Raw genomic sequence first — 19134 nt, 5'->3', positions numbered from 1 at the left:
TCTGGTGTCGGAGTACTAGGAGCAGGGGACATGCGAGACGGTCCGTGACTAAAGGAGAGGGAGATTTGGGGGCGGTAACCAATGCGGAAAGTGGATATATAACAGTGAGACCCTTCCAACCACAGACCTAACTGGACAGTAATTATCATTAAGAATGCTCCTCCCTAACATAAGCCTGTCTGACTTATACTTTGGCCGACGAGATGGTGGTGTCTATGCACAGATACGTGTATTGATCCTTGGCCAGGCCCATGCTGATGCGCGATGTTACGAAGCAGCACGTTTATCATCTGACAGGAAAGCATGTAAGCACTACTCGAAGAGTGAGGCATTGCCCTGAAAGGATAATGCATTGAATCGTTGATGGCATGAATCATGTAGATGTTAAATGTTACAAGGAGATGGTCTCGTAGAGGGCCCCCTTTGAAGGCCGTTCCTGTTAACCCGGGACTTCGAGCAAAGTTTCCAAAACTGCAACCAACGAGGAAGTAACAGGTTCTAAGTACAAGAAATGTGTGGCTGAAGAGCCGAGACAGCCGATGAGCATCCAAAAGGCCTCAAAGGGCAGAGCGTGCTTAGCACACCGCTAATTAGACAAGCGCCGCCTCCCAGCGCATCGCACTCCTCAACAAGTCTTTGCCGAACTGGCGCTGCAGGCTCGTGACCTTGTCGACAATGTGACCTGTGGCAATGGCCTTTGGCCCCCAAATGTTCAGGGCAATAGCAGCGGCACGCTCAAGCCATGTTATGCACCGTTCTACATCCCCTTGCCGCTGGTGTATCTCGGCGATGTCCTCCATGGTGTGTGCGGCAATACTATCCTGGTAAAAGACGGGTTCCGCCTCAACAGGAATTCCTGGTGCTTGGGGGCGCTTGACCACAGCCATGCAGTGATCGAGTGCTCGGTCGCACTCATCTGTCATCATGTAGAAATGGGCAAGCTCGTTCTCGACGGCCCGCGCCTGGTCCGAATCATGTCCGAATACTTGGCGGCATGAGTTGAGGAGCTCAGTGATAATTTCCATGGCGGCCTCAAACTCGCCGTTGCGCCTTAGGAGTGTGGCAAGCGAGTCGAGCAGCTTGAAGGTGACGGCACGAGACCGGCCCAGCCGGCTGTTGAAGACGTCAAGCATGCATTGCAGAGCGCGCCGCGAGATCTCCTGGCACCCCTCATCTTTCTGTAGCTCTTGGCAAATCAGGGTGATGGGATGGTTGGGCGAGAGGTTGTTCCGCGCCTCGGTGGCTAGGAACTTGAGGAGAATGGATCGCAACTCTGGCCGAGCGCTGGTATTCGCCGGCGACAGGGTAGCGAGGACATTTCGCAGAAAGTCAAACGGCTGATTGATCATTGCCGAGGCGGCAAGGGTACCAGCTCGTGCGAATACGGGCCATGCTCGGCGGTCAGGCCGGTGTTCCAGCTCTTCGGTGGACCCGACTGAGATCTTGATCATGTAGATGGCATTCTTGATGTCGCCCCAGTACTGCGTCGACTCTTCCGAAACCCTGAGGCCGAGATAGTCGTCAGGGAGCACACCCTCTGGAATGTTTTGAAGCTGCCAGTCGTAATAGTCTCGAATGCTCAATGTGATGATGTCGAGGATGCGGGTTTTTGAGTCAGGTGTCATGGGCGGCGGAGGGGACCCTGCCAGAGTCTGAATCTGGAGTTGATATGCACCAAGGCTGGGCGCCGGCGAGTTGGATGCCGAACGAGCAGCCGACGGGATGGAGAGGTGATCGTCGGAGGAACTCATGTCTGATACTGGAGTCGTGCAGACCAGCTCGGGTGACGAAAATTGGGAGTGAGGTGAGGAGGCTTCTGTTTTGAGAATGCCAAGCCCTAGCAAAGTGCTGTCTTGTTCTTTCAGTTGGTTGAGAGTGGTGAGAGCACCTTGGCTTTGCTGGGCGGGGTGGCGATAAGATGTGACTGCTTGGGCAGAAGATGGCCCAAGAAGAGTGTCAACCACCGGGGATCTCCTCAACCCCTGAGTGATTTTCCTGGTGACTTGGACCGTCTTGCGAAGCTCGGCCTGGCCCATACGGCTGTCCTTGTCAGAGAAGTTGGCAATCCGGACGAGCCGGTCCTTCTCGTCGCTGTTGACGTTCTTGAAGACGTTCCACTCGCGGAACCGCTTGTCGTACATGCGCTTGCTGTCAAGAGTATCAGTCACCGTGACCAGAGTCATTGTGATGAGGAGACGAGGGCTGGGATAAGAGCGGAGGGGCGAGACCGGCTGATCTAGAAACTTTTTGTTGTGTGAAGACTCAAGGCCGGTGATAGAAGGAGAACAAGACTAGGAGCTTGATCAAGTTCAGCCTCGACAGAAACCAGGGAAACAGGCGAGACTTTAAATCTCCACCTGGACTTCGGGGCCGAGTCGAACGGGTGCTCATGGCCCGAGTCAATCGACACGAGTCACTCGACTCGACTCGACTGGACTTGGCCCAAAAGAGCCGGATTGGACAGACGAGAGAGGGAACCGAAACGACAGCCGGGGGCCGACGGCGGTGGAGCGGCCGCTCTTTCGCAGTGTTCGCCATGCGTGGTTGCGTGCTTGTGCTTGTGCTTGTGATTGCCGCGCTGTGCCATAACTCAATCGCCACGCCCAGCGCGTATTGCGTACCTTGCGGAGAAGCCATATTCCCTTCTCATGATCTCGCTTACTCGCTTTAGCGGATGCTTTCGATACAGGCTGATGATCTTGTCGCGGTGCTGGGCCCACTGCTTGGCCGACGGTCCCTGCAGGGTGCCGGATTTCCGCTCTGGGCCCGTGGCCGTTGCCGGCAGCACTATTGTTGGCGGCAGTCTTGATGGTGCATTTGGGTTTGGCACTGCTGCACGGTTCTCCGGGGCATACATGGTTGTTTGATGGTTTAAAATCATGGGCAGGCACTTAGCCCTCATCTTGACAAAATGGATGCAATGAAGGGACTGAAGTGGGGGGAAAGTGAGAGTGCGGCGGCTCGCCTGCTGCAGGTTGGGACAAAACCTGACTAACCGCCGAGCTTGGCCTGAATCGCGCAGCGGCGCGCCAGGGCCCAGTCCAACTGCCCTTATAAGAAATTCGCTCAGAAACGGTGGTCGAGAGACCCTCCACAGGCTCCTTTCGCGTGGCGCAATCTGTCTCTAACCCTCGCGGCACAGCATTGCAGCCGAAAAGAACCTTGCAGCTGCTGGGGCCAGCGGAACCCACTCCAGCGTCCTAGGGCACCTACGCCCCATGGAGCGTGCCTGCCCCGAGCTTGGGGCCTTGGGGGCTAGGGGCTTATTAGCCAAGCACAGGCAAACTCCCGTCCGCTTCGTGCTGCGTCATTCGACCTTCAATTCTCGTAACCCCACTTGAATCCTCCAAGGCAGCCATCAATCTTCAAGATCAGAGTGGCTGATGCCCGCCCGGCAACCTTGGCCTCGGCCCCACACCTTCCCGCCCACACGAAAATGAGATTTGGCACTCCAATCGGTTCACCCACCCGTTCACTTTTCCTTTGGGGAAAACGGCATTTGTCTTGTACCCGCGCCAGCCCCTCAAATCCTGCTGCCTGGAAAACGAGGCATAATGGGAATGGATGAGACGCCTGTCGATGGACCAATTAATTCATCCAAGCCCGCAACAAAGAGGCAACTACCTGGTAGTAATTGGCCCACATGTTCAAATGACCAGTCAAGATGAGTATAGGACTAAAGTTAGTCAAAACTAGACCGGCCCTCATGTTCGATAGCCACGCAGCGTCCCCTTGGACGGCCAGGAAGGCGCAGGGGTCGACAACCTAGCCAGCATTTCAGCTACCGAGCTACCAGCTGGGCACGGCAACTAAAAAGACCCGTAGACGCCAGATGGCTTCTTTCCGAAAAAGGATCAACAAGTTCGCCACTCGCTGCATCACAGATATCCGTTATTATGGGCCTGGCCCAATGAAACTGTCGATTCTGTAAACGGCTTGAGCTTAAGCTTCACTGTCTGAAGATGTTGATGTCAGAAATATAGGCCCGAGACATGCAGCAAACACGGAGTCCATGTCTAGATTAATTTGAGTTGCTTGCGTGATGCTACTCACTCCGGCTACATATGCAAGGGTCTTTTTCTAACCGAAGTTCTCATGCCTTCTCGGCGAGGTGTCCCAAGAAGGAGGTGTGGTAAGAAGGTAGTTGAGCTATCTACTTAGCTAAATGACTCAATAAGTTCAACTGATAAGGAGCAGGCGGGACTCCGCTGCATGAATCTTGGAATTGGCCCAGATTCTGAGCCGCCCTGAGGCCTCATAGCTCGTGGTTCACATACCAAGATGTGAACGAGCATGGATGACAACGCCAGCAATGCAAATGATGAGCGCGCCAAATTGGCTCAGGCCCTATTGAAAACCACCTTGCCTCTAAAAAGACGAGTAAAACCTCAGATGAAACTCCATGATACGCCATAGCCGTGGACTCTAGCGCCCTGCAGGTCGCAGCCACGTCAGTCAAGAAGACCCTTGCCATCTCGGTGGTTTTTGACGGCGTCGTATACGGCCGTACACATACATATTGGCCTGGTGATGACGCGCATTTGTCAGTTTCGGCATTTTGAAAGATAGAACACGTCTGGATGTGTGTCTATGTCATGTGAATAGGCGGGCAAACTTACGACTGAATTGCTGCCAAGGCTGTAGGTGAGATTAGTGATCTAGAGACTGATATTTTGAGTCCCATGGTGCAAGCTAGGCCGATGCCGGCACCAGCCAAGAGCAGGTTAAAGACGCAGCCGAAGAAGGTGACGATCTGCTTGCGCCAGTGCTGCTCGCCCTCGGTTAACGAGGGTCTGCTGGTTTCGACGGCCAGCAAGATTACAAAGAGGACAATGTTGAAGATGAGGCCAACGATTCCCTGCACACAAGAAGAGGAGGTGGTTTGTAAGCGTGCTGGCTCACTTGGACGTGGCTGAAACAGGCCGACGGGATGGATCATAACGTACCACTGCTAGGGCGGAGAGGGGAAGCGTATAGATGGCCACATCGAAGATGTCGGAGGATCCGAGGCGTCCAAAACCGCCCATAAGTGCGAAGCTGCAGGGATTCGAATTAGAGCTAACCACCTTGCTCCAGTCTATCGCGTTCCTGTCGTTGTTGTCCCTTCCCATGTTCAAGTTCTGGACAAACGAGACAGAAGATGCAATTACGAGGCCGACGTGGGCCAGAATGGCGAGGACGTGGACGGCCTTCCACTGAAAATTTTGAGTTCGATACATGGTGTCGAACATGCGGCCGAAAGGGGCTTGTGGTGCGGATGGTATGATAGTCGGGTGGACGCCAGCCGATCCGACAACGAGTTCCGAAGGTGGGATAAATAAGAACTGGAGGCGCTGCAAAAAATGGGATGATACGAGAAGGAAGATGATGACTCAGTGTCGTCCTTTGATGAAGGGCTTGGTACTCAGTGAGGCAGTCCAACTCCATGACCAGGGTGAAGGCACCGAGCTGGAGATATATGAAGGGAGCCTCTCTTGTGTCAAATGCACCTTGCCTGCTAGCTACTCCCAAGACGGCAACAAGATGCTAACCAGAAAACCAGAGTCGATTCGCGGGTATCAAGCGCAGGGCAGACAAACAAGGGCCGGCTAGGTTGCCGCGAAACCGTCGAATCAGCGAACATACCAGCAGGGCAACTGCCGCTCCTCTTATGACGGGAGCTGACACAGCCACGCGCTTCGCCGGCTGCCAGGTCTGTGTTGTTACACTAACAAAGCCACGCTCCTCCCCTGAGCCTCTCATAGCTGCGACAGCAGACTTAATCACGGAGGAGAGTTCACCAAAAAGAATCTTCGCGTGGTCGATCAAGCAGGAGAAAGTCAGCAGCCATGCGATTCCGGATCTGGGGCCGAAATGCATGCATGCAGTCAGACATTCCGCAGCCAGAAACACCCCGCCGGCTCCCGGGAATCGGGATTTCGTTAAGCGCTAAGCGCGCTGAGAGGGCGCGCTGAATGGGGACGGGTCACGGCCAGCCTGCTGTCCCCGTACGGCGTACGGTGGGCCTCCTGCAGAATTTCGCGGCTACCTGTTTGACGAAACCGCAAGATGGACGAGCAGTACCAACTTCAGGTCCCCACAGATTACAGCTGGTGCACACAAAAGTCCTAGAAGTTCGTGTTTGCAAGAGTAAGCCGTTTTCGCGTTTGATGCAGTGCGCCGAGCGGAGGTGCCGAGTATGCCAGAATACACGACCTCCACTGATCGACCGAGAACCTAACCCAGAAACAATCCGCTTTAGTGACCGGTGCCTGTAGGGCTGGCTGGCAGTCAATTCACTCGACGAAACAAACACCTAACCAAAAGGTCAGATTCAGAGCGCGGGCCAATAACTCGGCACATAACCTGGCACAAACACATTAAGAATTTCAAGCAAATTGGAAGAGAAAACTTCGGAAAACGACCCGGCCGAGAGGCCGTTGTGTCTGGTCAGCTTCAGGCTGCCACGCCACTATTCCGTACTCCGCACGGATTTTGGAACCGCCCCCACTCACGGTGGGGTTTGGTATGGTTTGGCGATGGCGCTGGCGCTGGCGCGGAACAGCAACGGTCAGCTTCAGTATCGCATGAAGCGCCACGCCACGGAGTGTCCCCAATCCACAGACCGAGAATTTAGCAATGAAAGACCACAGCAGCCGCGGATACGCGGAGAAATGCAGTGCGGACAAGTGCTAGTATCAGGTAACACTTGCCCTGAGTTGATATCGTCCTCATGCCAACCACGTATAGTATCCGATCTGACTGTCTGCTTCACTGTGTATACCTAGGAAAACTGCTATATTTGGGCTTCTCAAAAACTCGACATCGGAATTGGAGATGCAAGCCACCATCCCGTTCCCCGACAGAGAGGTGATTGGACTCAGCCATTGGTCTGAGGCAGGCTCGCAAGCCCCGACCAAAAAAAGATGTCTTACCCCTCGCTCCTTCCTTTGGGGGGGTGCAAGTCGGGATCCCTTGTAGCATTATTAGGCGGCCATGTTCCACATACAACCCACTCCACTCCACTGGGCAGCGCTGGGCGGGCTGTCTTAGTGGAGAGCGGCTGTGGTGGTGGAGAGCGGCTGGGTGGCCACCTAGGCCCGCAGTTAACGTCGACTCACAGTTTGTTCAGCGCTTTGCCCCCGACTTCCAGGTTCCAGCTTGGCACTAAGACTCGGACTCGACTCGGAAATGGAACGTAACCACTGCCCGGCCACTGGGCATTGCCGGCAAACATGGCTGTCTAGCACAATTAGGCCTCGACAACCAATTGCAGTCGTTGGTCCCTTAGGTGCCGAGATCGTTTGCTATGCTGCCTCATCACTCAAGATTCCGGGCGTGCCGTTGTTTCGAGCCCTGGGGCAGTGGGCCATTTCCCCGGCCAATAGGCCTAGACTCCAGGTTCCTGTCATTCACAGACGCAAGGCACACTTCTATGGACTTCAGACATCCAGGCACCGACACATCAAAAGATATCAGGAAGTACTAAGATGGGGAGCGCCAGCGCCCAGAGTGCCGGGACCGCTGCCGTTGGCAAGCTCAGCTAGGTTATTTAGCCACCGAGTCTGAGCCGCCTTCCTCTGAACAACTGCACTGGGCCGCTCCTAAGATTTATTGCAAGGCTCGTCCCGCCGGCCGCCATAACTTGCCCATCTTATCTCCATGGAACTACCAACATCCCCGACTCTACCTCGGTCAGCTCTTGGCCGCCACATGCATCGCGTGACGCAGCTGGTGTCTAGCGGCTTCAAGAGCAGTCGAAGCACCACCCAAAAACACGCTTGCAGCGACACAGGACACTACCACCACGCGAACGTCCAGACGTCGGCACACCTCCCCCAGCTCGCTCCACCTGCCGACTTTTGCCGCGTCAAGCCCAACGATCATGCACAGAGCCAATGCAAGGGTTGCGATGTCGTGTGTGAACTACTGCGGTGGGGAGAGTCGCGGAAGAGACAGAACCCCGACTTTGAAGGGTGCTCGCCGCGGCGGGTCATACACCTCAGCTACTGTGAGCTCGAGCTTTGTGGCTCCCGGAAGACTGGCTGTGACACTTGCCAAATGATACACCGCGGCTTCCTGCTGGACCAGATCACGGGCCAAGACGCGGATAGCCTGAGGAACCCAAACAACCAATGGCCCATCCACGCCATGCTGACAATCGGAAACTCGGGTAACAGTCTCCTCTTTACCATCGAGTCGCCACAGACAACCCTCTTCACCACTACCATACACCTACAGCGACCTCGGAAATCATCGGGTCACAAAAAATCATCCTCGTTCACACGATCCTCGTCATCCACGAGATCCTGTCCAACCGCCGAGCCGACGACGGGGGCATCGAGGCTCCACCCAGACTTCGCCGAGTTGCACAGCGTTGTGCGAGACTGTCTTGATTATCACGAGTGCTCCTCCAAGCACCGTTGGTCAGACCAAAACCCAACCTGGCTTCTCGAAATCCTCCCGTACAACCAAGTCAGGCTGGTGGAAGGAAAGGGGAGGCCCGTGGAATACGTGGTGCTAAGCTATTCTTGGGGCGACCCGACGACCATGCCGGCAGCCGAGTGGGCGAGGATCAAGGCGGCCCGCACCATGACGACGAATGGCAAGCCTATTCCCGAGCGCCTAAACGGCTTCGACCAGCGCGCGCTTCCCGAGACGATGCAAGACGCCATTTCCATCTCGAATGACCTCGGATTTCGCTACATCTGGATTGACAGCGTGTGCATCCCCAAGGGTACCGACTGGGACACGGAGGCGGCCCTGATGCATCAAGTATACGGCAATGCCGCCTTCACTCTCGTAGCTTGCTCCAGCACCAAGGCAACCGACCGACTGCTGTGCGACAGGCTAGCGTGGACGCATCGGAATGTGGCCCATAAACTGCGCGGGCAGTTTCTCCACAACTCGCAAATGTCCTTGGACAAAGTACGACTCGGCGCTCCCGTATCTCAACGTTCCTGGACCCTCCAAGAGGAGCGGCTTTCTCCGCGGATCCTGTACTGGGCTAATCAGCGGTGGTACTGGTCATGTACGGAACGGCAGACAGTTGAGATGCGCGAATTCGGAATCCCATCTCCCCTACTGCCCAAAGAAGCCTGGAGCCTTCCGCATCGCTACTTAGAAGCATGTCGCATTGGAGATGAGCACCAGCTCCACGAAGAATGGCTGGACATCGTCGAGGCCTACACGCGCCGCGACCTAGTGGAAGCCAAGGACCGCTTTTTGGCGATTGCTGGCCTTGCTGTTCGCTTCTACAATGCCAAGGCAGAGGTTGGCAAGGGGGCAGTTCCCGAGGAATATCTGGCAGGCCTGTGGAAGGACGACTTTGCCAGGCAACTAGCATGGTCAGTCGTGAAGCCTGCGGCTCCATGGCAGCACCTCCAACACATTGCCCCGTCGTGGTCATGGGCATCGCTACCCCTGCTGGTGCACACCAAGACAAAGCACAGCTTCCGGCTATCACCGCACTTCGAGTTTGTCGGCACCAAATTCATCAACCCCGCCGAGACTGCCGTAGCAATAACCACACCGACGACCGCATCAACGACCGACATGGAATGGGCCATGACCAAGATTGGAGATTTTTCGTCAAACGCGCGGGAGATGGGCCAGTTCATTGAAAGGCGAGGCAGAAACACAAAGGTCGTCGAGGTTAGGGGTCGCTTCCGCAAGTTCGTCTCGGCAAACTCGCAGAAGGTTCCTTGGGAGCGCATCCAGATCAAACGAGACGGGAGAGAGATATTCAACTTTACGCCCGGGTGTCATACCCACTCACGAAACCTGAACGACGGCCGGGTTCTTACCAAGGACGCCCATGGCGGAGAGATTGTCGGCCAGCTCGACTACCTTGCGCCCCCCGACAGCCGCAACGAGGTCAAGAGGCTGGGAGTGTACCTCCCCGACGGTGCCGAGAAGGATCTGTACTGCCTTGAGCTGGGAGAGTCGGCAATGCTGCTGCTCCAGGCTAACAGGCGATGGGGGGTAGCCGACTCTTACCGCCGTGTAGGTGTGTGCATCGGCTACAAGAACCGCAGAGGGTTTTTCTATGGTTGCACAGCAGAGAACATATTGCTGGCTTGAAAGAGATGGTTTATGACTTTTATTGATACAAATTTTGGGCAGGCTTCCATCATAACTGGGTATTGAGTTTTGGTCTTTCGGTATAGGCGCAAGGTTTTGACAGTTCTGCATGGGTGATTACATTGTGAGAGGGTTCGGGACAGGGGGCGTGAAAGCATCTGGGTTAGTTTGTGGAGTTTGTCTCTGTCTTCTTTATTCTAGTCCAACCAACAGCTACTTTGGCTTCAAGCCACTGCCATGTCATGGCGAAGTAGATTTGTCAGATGTTGCAGCTTTAACTCTCCGAGTCTTAGTTTCCTTTAGATTATATAGGCAAGCGGCAACTGCCATTGAGCTCAATAGTTCATCCTCCGTCTTACATATTTCAGTATCCATACTTCATACTTCATACAGCTTGAGTATTGCCCGTAGTACTGTATTCCGCAAAACACTGCGCGCTCTATTACGGGTTGTCTGGTGCGGCAGCATCCGTGTACGCCATCCTCACGGCACTTCTACGGTTCTACGGTGTGTTTCTGTTTGCTTTAATATTCTTTGCTGCCTCGACATTGTTCTTTCTCTGAGTCGGCCCCCGTTACTTGATGCGTGTCTCGCAAGCGAGAAGACGTCAGAGTAATGATAACCGGTCGCACATCTGATGGGGATACTTCCTGGTCAAGGCCTGCTATCTCGATTTGTCAAGTTCATCTCCGGACCAGGACAAGGCGGAGACAGAAACAGAAATTGGGACAACGAGCTTGATACTCGTCTCATCCAAATAATACGTGTCTAGATCGCCCATTTCGCCCTCACTTTTATCGTCATTGGGCTCGCAGAGCCCGCCAGGCACAACGTAAGAACCTAGTCGACAACGTCACCTTCTTTTTACAAGTAATTAAGCTAACTAGGTTCGGGGTATATTTAACGGAGGACGCACTTTCAGGCGTGGCTTACCGCTTTGAATAGTCTTTTGTCTGAACTAGCCCGTTGCCCAGGTTTTCTACGTGGTTCACCAGCCGTGGGCTTCAAAGATTTTCCCGCTCGAATGCAGGGATACCGCAATTCTGAGCCCTGGAGAAGGGTCAAAGCTGTGGTCCAAGGCTATACAGGTAATGGCGATAGCCGATGTGCTATGGTTCTTTATCATGGTGTATGTAATTCTTAGCTGCGTGAAATGATGTTTCAGCTAAAAACTTCTGTGATGGCTCAGTCAGGCATAACTAAACACTTTCTTCATTCGTTCAGAGGCGCCTTTCTCTGAGCTAGAGCTGGGTGGGTACTTGACGATGCTTTGCTTCCTTGTAACGCATCTGAACTTTTGAGTTGGGTTGTGAGACGTAAAGGTACTTAGAGGAGATCAAGTCTTTGAAGTATTGAAGAAGCTGACTCAACGAGGCAACCGACAGAGAGAGGCTCACTATATTAACTGTTCCACAGCTTCATCAGAAACAGAAAATCAGAATTTATACTTTTATCACTGTTCAGTTAGACAAGACTGCTCAGCCTAAGTTTGTTAGAGTCAAGATAGCGTGATAGTATTTTGTGGGTAGCGAGGTTCTTGTCTAAGCCACATGTTTTTAAGATTGGCAGCTAACGTAAGTTCAGTGTGCAGGTCAACTGTCTTAGTCTCCCTGCACCTCACCTGTCCCACTCCACTTAGTTTAGAATTAGTTTAGAAGTAATTACGGACTTATTATATTATCTTTATAATTAGAATATTAACTAAGCTGGGGAATGAATTCGGAACTGGTTATAAACTAGTTGGGGACTTGGCGTTGTAAATAGACTGGCCTAGTTGGTTCGTTCACGCCGCGTCATTTCGCGCTACCCGCGCTAGCTAATTAAAATGCGCAAATCAAAAAAAGTGGGGTGGGATAGGTGAGGTACCGGGGACTGGGACAGTTGACTTATGGTCTCGACGTGAGTTATATCCTGTAGGATTTAATGCGGGTCAGCCGGCAGCGAGAAGCTGCAGATTGTTTGATGCTGACAAAAGGGGGAAATTTGTAAGCAGCAACGGAAATACTTATCGAGATATAAACCCCCTTTCATTGGAGAGGGCAGTTAGAGAATTTCTAGTAATTTTTCGTTGTTCTCGTCGAACAGGCAGAAGAATACCCACCCGTCCCCTGACGGCTCTAGTTGAATAACAGTTATCTATCTAGGGCATTTTTCTTGTTAGTTATCTCAACTGCCGACCTTTAACTCCCAAGCGTGTAGACACCGTCGATATTCCCGCCACAATGGCCACCCCCTCAATCCTTGTCGTCGGCGCCGGCGAGCTCGGAACAGCCGTAGCGACAGCACTCGCCAAGCACCCGCACCGCCGCAGAGGCAAAATCGGCGTGCTCCGGCGCGCCGAGACGCAGCGGTCGGCAGACTCCGCCAAGCAGGCCGAGACGGCGCGCCTCAGCGCGCTAGGCGCAGTGCACGAGACGGGCGACTTTGTCAGCTCGTCCGTCGCCGAGCTTGCCGACGTGTTCCGCCGCTACGACGTCGTCGTTCAGTGCGGCGGCTTCGGACTGCCCGCCGGCACGCAGCTGCGGGTCACGGAGGCCGCGCTGCGCGCTGGCGTACCCCGCTTCTTCCCCTGGCAGTTCGGTGTCGATTACCCGACCATCGGCCTCGGCAGCGCGCACGAGTTGTTCGACGAGATGCTTGAGGTACGCACGCGCCTGCGCGGGCAGACGGCAACTCAGTGGACGATTGTGTCGACGGGCTTGTTTATGAGTTTCTTGTTTGTGCCTAGCTTTGGCGTCGTTCAGTTGGACAAGCGCGTCGTGCGCGCGCTCGGCAGCTGGGAGAACCGCGTCACTGTGACGACGCCCGAGGATATTGGTACCATGGTTGCTGAGGCGGCGTATGTGCCTGGTGACACGGTCAACAGCGTGGTGTTTGTGGCGGGCGAGACTATCTCGTATGGCAGGCTTGCCGACTTGTTGGACAGTGTCTCCGAGGCCAAATTTGACAGGAAGTTGTGGGATATAGGGTACTTGTCATCAGAACTGCAGAGTGAACCCAATGACTTGATGCTCAAATATCGGAATATCTTTGGGGCTGGGGTGGGCGTGGCTTGGGATGTGGACAAGACGCTAAACCACCAGAGGGGGATAGCCATGACCAGTCTGGAAGAATACGTTAGGGAGAACCGGGACCTGTTAAAGTAGAGTTAATTGTGTTGTCGTGGGTTCTGTGGATCTAAAATGGAAGAGGTGTAATCACGATTCCTCTGTCCGGCCCGTTTAACTCACCCTAAGTCACGTCGGTCACGAGTGGACCCCTGAACGTGCCAATTCCGGAATGTCGGTCCTCTGCGGTTAAATTTTGAGGCAGTCTATTCGTACGGTAGGAAGCGTCTTTTTGTACGGTAGGGTACAAAAAGTGACATGCGCGCCAAGCCGCCAAGCCACTAGCCCAGCCAAAAGTCGGATTTTTACACCTTAAAAAGACTAGTTGAATAGATTGAACGCTTCTTCGGATGGCTTGCCCGGCACCCTGCGCCCGGCACCCTACGCCCGGGCCACTTTTTACCTACAATTGAAGCCATCGCCAAATCCACCACCTGCGCCCGGCACCCTGCGCCCGGGCCACTCAGGCCAAATTTTACCTACAATTAAGGGCATCCGCCAATTCCACCAAAACCTTCCACCTTCAACAACCACAACACCACAACACCACAATACCGTCAATTGAGCTATACCAACAATAACGCGATTTTATGGCCGCGTAAGTAGGTGCGCAGCTTCATTTTGCATCTACAAGACTAACAAGCGATAGAAATGGCCGCGCGCGCGCCTTCGCCCGGCGAAAATGATGATGCGCACCCCGCGCCCGCACCGGTGCCTCTCTCAATGCCTCCGCCAGACCACAAGCTTTTTACCCACAAATACGACTTTCTCGTTGACTTGATGGATGACTTGGAAGAATGGTCCGCTTCAGCGCTCTTTTGCGTACGAAAGCTTCGTGCGTCGAACAAGATCAAGGACTTCGGGCATTCCTGCGTTGAGATTTCCTGCCAGAGAGGCAAGATTCGACTTAGCGAGGCAACCACACAAAAGAGTCAACAGAGGACTATAAAGTGCGACTGTCCTCTCAAGCTTGTGGCTAAGGCGCTCGCGAAAGACGAGCGTAAATGGACCCTACACATCGTCAACAGCACACATAACCACCCGCCCGCCGAGTCCCGTGCCAATTTGGTCGGTAAATTCCTCCCTAAGCACAAGGCTTTTGTGGCGACCTATTCCGACAGGCCCGCGATCTCGAATCGGGAGATCGCTAGGGATTTGCGCACCAAGTTCCCCGGCTTCGTCTTCAACCGTAGGCAACTTCGAAACCTTCGATATACGCAGCGACAAGAGACCCTTGACGAGCACACACCGTTCCAGGCCACGATGAAGTTACTTGACGATAAAAAGATCAAGTATGATGTGCTTTGGTCCGCCGGGAACGACAAGAAGCCAGAGGGTCTTTTTTGGACTACTGAGTGGTGCGAGGAGCAGTGGAAGCTTCATCCTTGGGTGCAGATGTACGACAATACGTACAAAACCAACAACAAAGGACTGGCATTCTTCCAAGTCGTCAGCGTCAACAACCTTGGCCAGTGCTTCAGCTGTGCGTTCGGGCTGATGAACAACGAACGGCAGGAAGGCTTTGACTGGCTGATGGATAAGGTCAATGAGAATCGTAAAAGGATCAAGGCCAACAAACCAACTATCACAATTTCCGACTTTGACGTGGCGATGAGGGCTTCAATTGTACGTGTTTACCCTGACGCAGACCCTCAACTCTGCATCTTTCACATCAATAAGAATATGGTGTTGCACATCCACAAGAAGTGGGATAAAAAGGCTGTAGCAGAGGTCGCCGCCGCACATGCCGCGGCACAGCCGGCTCAGGGCGACCAAGCGGGTGGAAGTCGGGACAACAACAACAATAATAATGAAGCCGAGGGCCCCGGAGATGACGATGCGGCTGCCGGAGTTGTGAATCGCCTCAACCGCATCGCGGTCGACGAAGTCCCTGTTAGTCGCGTGCCTGATGAAGTCGAGTACTCCCGAGCCGGGGTCTACAAGATTTGGGAGCATATGCTCTATGCCCCGACTCTTGATGACTTCAACGCTGCATATGAGAAGCTCAAGGCATTCTTTCCTCAACAAGAGGAAATACTGGCTTACGTCGAGAGCATGATGCCTTTACGCGAGCAGTGGGCAACGTGTTACACCAACAAGCGCCTCAACTTTGGCCACCGCACCACATCCCCAGTTGAGGCTCTCAACCGTTACCTGAAGAGCTTTGTTATCAACGGGAATAGTGACATTCTTCAGCTTATTGAACAGTCGTTCAGAATGCTTGAGGAAATGCAGAGGTCTATTAGCGAGGCTCGCCACTCCGCGATGACTCGTATAAAGCGGTCATATATAGGCAGAGTGTGGCTCGGTGAGGCTCCGTACAACATCGTTGAGAGGGCCGTGGATCGGGTCGTCAAACAATTCCGCATTGCACTCCGTGCCTGTCCGACCGAAAAGGACCCGAACCCGGGCCCCCTGCTGGAGTGTACGGGCCAGTTTACCGCCCAGTTCGGCATCCCTTGCAGCCACAACCTTCTGCATAGAATGATCGAGGGAGATTTGAGGCTCACGAAGCTAGATTTCCACCCATATTAGTGGTTGGGTAGATCTCTTACTGACGAAGACCGGTATCTACAATATCATGAGTTTGACCGTGTTGAGCGCCTCCGAGGAAGACCCCGAGGCTCTGCGGCGGTTGCTCCTGACCCCCGGGCACCCCGATCAACAGTCCCGATCTTAACGGCATCACCGGCGGCGACAGCGTCTCTAACGCCGGTGGTAACAGTAGCATCGACGACGACGTCAACCGGCAGGGCTTCGGGCGTCATGCCTTCCATTCGCCGTAATGCCTCACAATGGGAGGGCGTCAGCTTGGAGCAGGAAGACAACAGGGATAACAGGACTCAGGAAAACACCAGCGAAAACGCCCCTGCGCAAGCACAACGAACTGTGAATGACCTCACTATCCCTCGCGGCGGCGCCCGCTTCGGTGCGGCGAAGAGAGGCCCGAGCAGCCGGGGCGGCCGGGGCGGTCGTGGTGCAAAGGCAACATCAACACCACGCGCATCATCAGGGGTATTACGAACCCCGGCTTCATCTGGAGCACAGGCTTCAACCCCCAGGGCGCGCGGGTCTCGAGGAGGCATTACAAAGGCATCAACACGCGGTGCATCGACTCGTCGCACTACGAGGGCTTTGGCTGCAGCATTTGAGGCACAACAAAGCGATGAACTTGACGATGCGTAGGCAGGGCAGGTTTTTATTGCATTTTTAGGCATGTTATGTAAGCAACAACACAGGTTAAGCCTTCGGGTTTTATTGCAGAAATGAACGATTGAGCGCATCTACGGCCCTGAGCATATATCACTGCATTTGGAAGCATATTGACGTTGGCGACGGCGGCGTGGTGTAACTGCGATGCGACTGCGATTGATCCGAAGATTTCTTACGCTGGTATCGTCCCAGGAATTAGCGTTATTTTTAGTGCGAAAAGTGGGTTTTTAATGGGCGGGTCCTAGCGCGCATGTCACTTTTTGTACCCTACCGTACAAAAAGACGCTTCCTACCGTACGAATAGACTGCCTCTAAATTTTTAAATATTGTATTGGTCTCGGTGCCCGGCCACGTCAGTGTCATATGCCGGTACCACACCACAGTAAGGTGAGGTGGGAGGTGGGGTCGTGCTCCACTCCTTCCCCTTCCTTTTGACCACTTCCTCTTTCCAGCAAGAGGGTCCCGGCTTCCGTAACGTTCCAGTTTCATCCCCCGTTTGAAACCGGTAATTATCGCTACATTGCTAGCCTCACAGGTCACACATCTCCTATGTATATCATGGATATCTGGATGCGTCGTTTCCCGCCCGTGCCAGGGCGGCCTCTCTGAGACTCTCCAGTCTGCCCCAGCTGAGCCAGAGTCCAGACTCCAAGCATGACGCACATCTCAGCAATCAGCAAGGTTGCCCGCAAGGTTGGCCTCAAGGTTGCCCTCACGACATTCCTCCTCTTTGCTCTTCTCTATCTCGTTACCTTCCACCTACTAATCCAGCTCTACCTCGGCACCAGCCCCCTGTTTGCCAAGGCTTCTCTCCCCCCACAAACACGAACGCCTCGGGAGATGGGGTCTGAGCATCTCCTTGCCGCTCGCGCCCGTGCCCGTCGCCGTCCTGCCTGTATCGGGCAAAATCCTCGTCTGGTCTGCGGATAAGGCTCGCATCTTTTCCAACTCGACGGGCCACACCCTGGCAGCCATTTCCGACCCTGCTACGAGCACGGTAGAGGCCCACAATGTCACGCAAACGCACCACAACGTGTTTTGCCCGGGTCTCTCGCTTGACGCCTCCGGCCACCCAGTCGTCACCGGGGGGTCCACATCCACTAGCATCTACGATCCTATCACCGAGTCCTGGGTGGTAGGACCCGCATTGACCACAGGCCGGGGCTACTACTCCCAAGCCACTCTCTCCGACGGCCGAATTTTCACCATCGGCGGCTCTTGGTCTGGCGGCGCTTCCACGCCCAAGAATGGCGAGACCTTGTCATTCTCACTCTCATCCTCAGGCTGGGCCCCACTCCCGTCGGCTCTCTCGCACTTCCCATGCACACGTTGGACTAGCTCGGAATATTCGCGGCTAACAACCACGCATGGCTTTTTGCCTGGACCAATGACACCGTCTTCCAGGCCAGCCCCTCGCGGAACATAAACTAGTACGCGCCCGTCGATTCTAAGACAGGCAGAAACGGAATGGGAGCCCACTTGGCCGCTGGTGCTCGCGCCGACTCTCGCGACGCCATGAACGGCAACGCCATTATGTTCTCTGCGTCCCCCGCCACCGGCGCCTCGATCCTCACCCTCGGCGGCGCCGAGTCTTAGTCTCTCCCCAGCAACATCCGCCGCCCACCTGATCTCGCTCCCGCCCGGCGGCGCAACCTTCTCCACACTAACCGTCTCACGTCTAGAGGATATGCACCACCCACGCACATCCTCCAACTCAGTCGTGCTCCCTAAGGGCGACGTCTTCATCGTCGGCGGCGCCAGCTACGCCAAGCCATGGAGCGACGTCCACGCGACCCTCGTCCCCGAGCTCTTCTCCGCGGGCACGCACACCTTCGCCCCGCTGGCGTGCATGGCCGTAGCGAGAAAATACCACAGTGTGGCCGTTCTCCTGCCAGACGCCACGGTCTTGGTGGGCGGCGGCGGTCTGTGCTGGGAGCCGTATGATGGCGACGAAGCAGGAATCAACCACCTGGACCTCCAGGTGTACGAGCCGGGGTATCTCTGGGGCGGGGATGGGCTGTGGGTGGAGCACAGGCCGCGCATTGTAGAGATTTCGAATACGGATGGTCAGGTGCGCGAGTTTACGATAGTGCGCTACGCGAGTGCGACGCATGCGACCAATACGGACCAGAGGAGGATAAGGTTGGATGCCACCGCCACGCCCGTGGATGTGGTAGCGGCACAGGAGGGTGTGAAGGAGAGGCAGGTGTATGAGATGCAGGTGCCGCATGACGCCGGCATTGCCGTTCCGGGATACTGGATGCTTTTTGCCATATCGTCTGCGGGCGTCCCGTCAGTTGCCGAGACTATCTTTATCAGGCTTGCCTAGCGCCGACACTTTATGCAGTTGGCTATTTTCCTTCTCGGGCTACACAGAAACGAGCTATTGTGAGTAGCTACGTCGCACTGTCCCAGTCCCAATCCGCTATCGGCAATACCCCTGGAGAGCCGTCACACGTGGTGGAATTCGTCCATAACGGGCAAAATTATACCGAGACTGTGGAATTCCTAGAAGGGATATCGATAGCGAGCACACGGACACCCGCGTTCTCCGTATCGTTGGTGGCGCTTGGTAATGGGGGGTCTGTTGGTTGATGAAGCGCCCCTGCCGTGTGGAACGATGTGGTTTTGGGCGATAATAGCATCGCGACTACTTCTTTGGCTCCAAGTCTCAAGTCTAAATCCCTCATCAGCTACTACACCTCGGAATCGCAAATATACTTTCAGCGGGTGGCTTACGAGCTCTCTTGCC

At 54.6% G+C, this 19134-nt stretch overlaps 7 protein-coding genes across 7 annotated transcripts; 4 read left to right on the top strand and 3 right to left on the bottom strand.

The window, feature by feature from the left end:
• Positions 1–64: 64 nt before the first annotated feature.
• B0T26DRAFT_257075 (uncharacterized protein) lies at positions 65–483 on the bottom strand. The gene has a single exon (XM_060434016.1). The coding sequence runs from the start codon at positions 375–377 to the stop codon at positions 165–167; it is 213 nt and encodes a 70-aa protein (XP_060299188.1). The 5' UTR covers positions 378–483; the 3' UTR covers positions 65–164.
• On the bottom strand, positions 344–3314 carry B0T26DRAFT_705930 (uncharacterized protein). The gene is made up of 2 exons (XM_060441780.1): positions 2622–3314; positions 344–2148 (listed from the first exon to the last, which is right to left on the bottom strand). Exons 1-2 carry the CDS (start codon positions 2900–2902, stop codon positions 591–593), a joined length of 1839 nt encoding a protein of 612 aa, XP_060299187.1. The 5' UTR covers positions 2903–3314; the 3' UTR covers positions 344–590.
• A 1137-nt stretch (positions 3315–4451) lies between these two features.
• On the bottom strand, positions 4452–5219 carry B0T26DRAFT_641627 (uncharacterized protein; the record flags this gene model as incomplete). Its single annotated transcript, XM_060437360.1, has 3 exons — positions 4452–4524; positions 4620–4858; positions 4947–5219. 3 exons carry the CDS (start codon positions 5217–5219, stop codon positions 4452–4454), a joined length of 585 nt encoding a protein of 194 aa, XP_060299186.1.
• A 2473-nt stretch (positions 5220–7692) lies between these two features.
• B0T26DRAFT_643513 (heterokaryon incompatibility protein-domain-containing protein) lies at positions 7693–10062 on the top strand (the record flags this gene model as incomplete). The annotated part of the gene is made up of 3 exons (XM_060437541.1): positions 7693–8258; positions 8325–9495; positions 9556–10062. The coding sequence occupies 3 exons, from the start codon at positions 7693–7695 to the stop codon at positions 10060–10062; spliced, it is 2244 nt and encodes a 747-aa protein (XP_060299185.1).
• A 2025-nt stretch (positions 10063–12087) lies between these two features.
• Positions 12088–13365, top strand: B0T26DRAFT_705927 (uncharacterized protein). Its single transcript, XM_060441779.1, has 2 exons — positions 12088–13196; positions 13293–13365. The coding sequence occupies exons 1-2, from the start codon at positions 12285–12287 to the stop codon at positions 13323–13325; spliced, it is 945 nt and encodes a 314-aa protein (XP_060299184.1). The 5' UTR covers positions 12088–12284; the 3' UTR covers positions 13326–13365.
• Positions 13366–15837: 2472 nt separating this feature from the next.
• Positions 15838–16321, top strand: B0T26DRAFT_871157 (uncharacterized protein; the record flags this gene model as incomplete). Its single annotated transcript, XM_060447917.1, has 2 exons — positions 15838–15932; positions 16110–16321. Coding segments are annotated over 2 exons (307 nt in total), but the record flags the coding sequence as incomplete, so codon positions are not given.
• A 715-nt stretch (positions 16322–17036) lies between these two features.
• On the top strand, positions 17037–19113 carry B0T26DRAFT_811769 (uncharacterized protein; the record flags this gene model as incomplete). Its single annotated transcript, XM_060447289.1, has 4 exons — positions 17037–17075; positions 17314–17681; positions 17843–17926; positions 17979–19113. The coding sequence occupies 4 exons, from the start codon at positions 17037–17039 to the stop codon at positions 18709–18711; spliced, it is 1224 nt and encodes a 407-aa protein (XP_060299182.1). The 3' UTR covers positions 18712–19113.
• Positions 19114–19134: the final 21 nt, after the last annotated feature.

Source organism: Lasiosphaeria miniovina (genome assembly GCF_030549165.1).
Source record: "Lasiosphaeria miniovina strain SMH2392-1A chromosome Unknown B0T26scaffold_3, whole genome shotgun sequence".
NCBI classification, from domain to species: Eukaryota; Fungi; Ascomycota; class Sordariomycetes; order Sordariales; family Lasiosphaeriaceae; genus Lasiosphaeria; species Lasiosphaeria miniovina.
The sequence above is the reverse complement of the archived record's forward strand: the minus strand, read 5'-3'. Positions and strand labels throughout refer to the sequence as shown.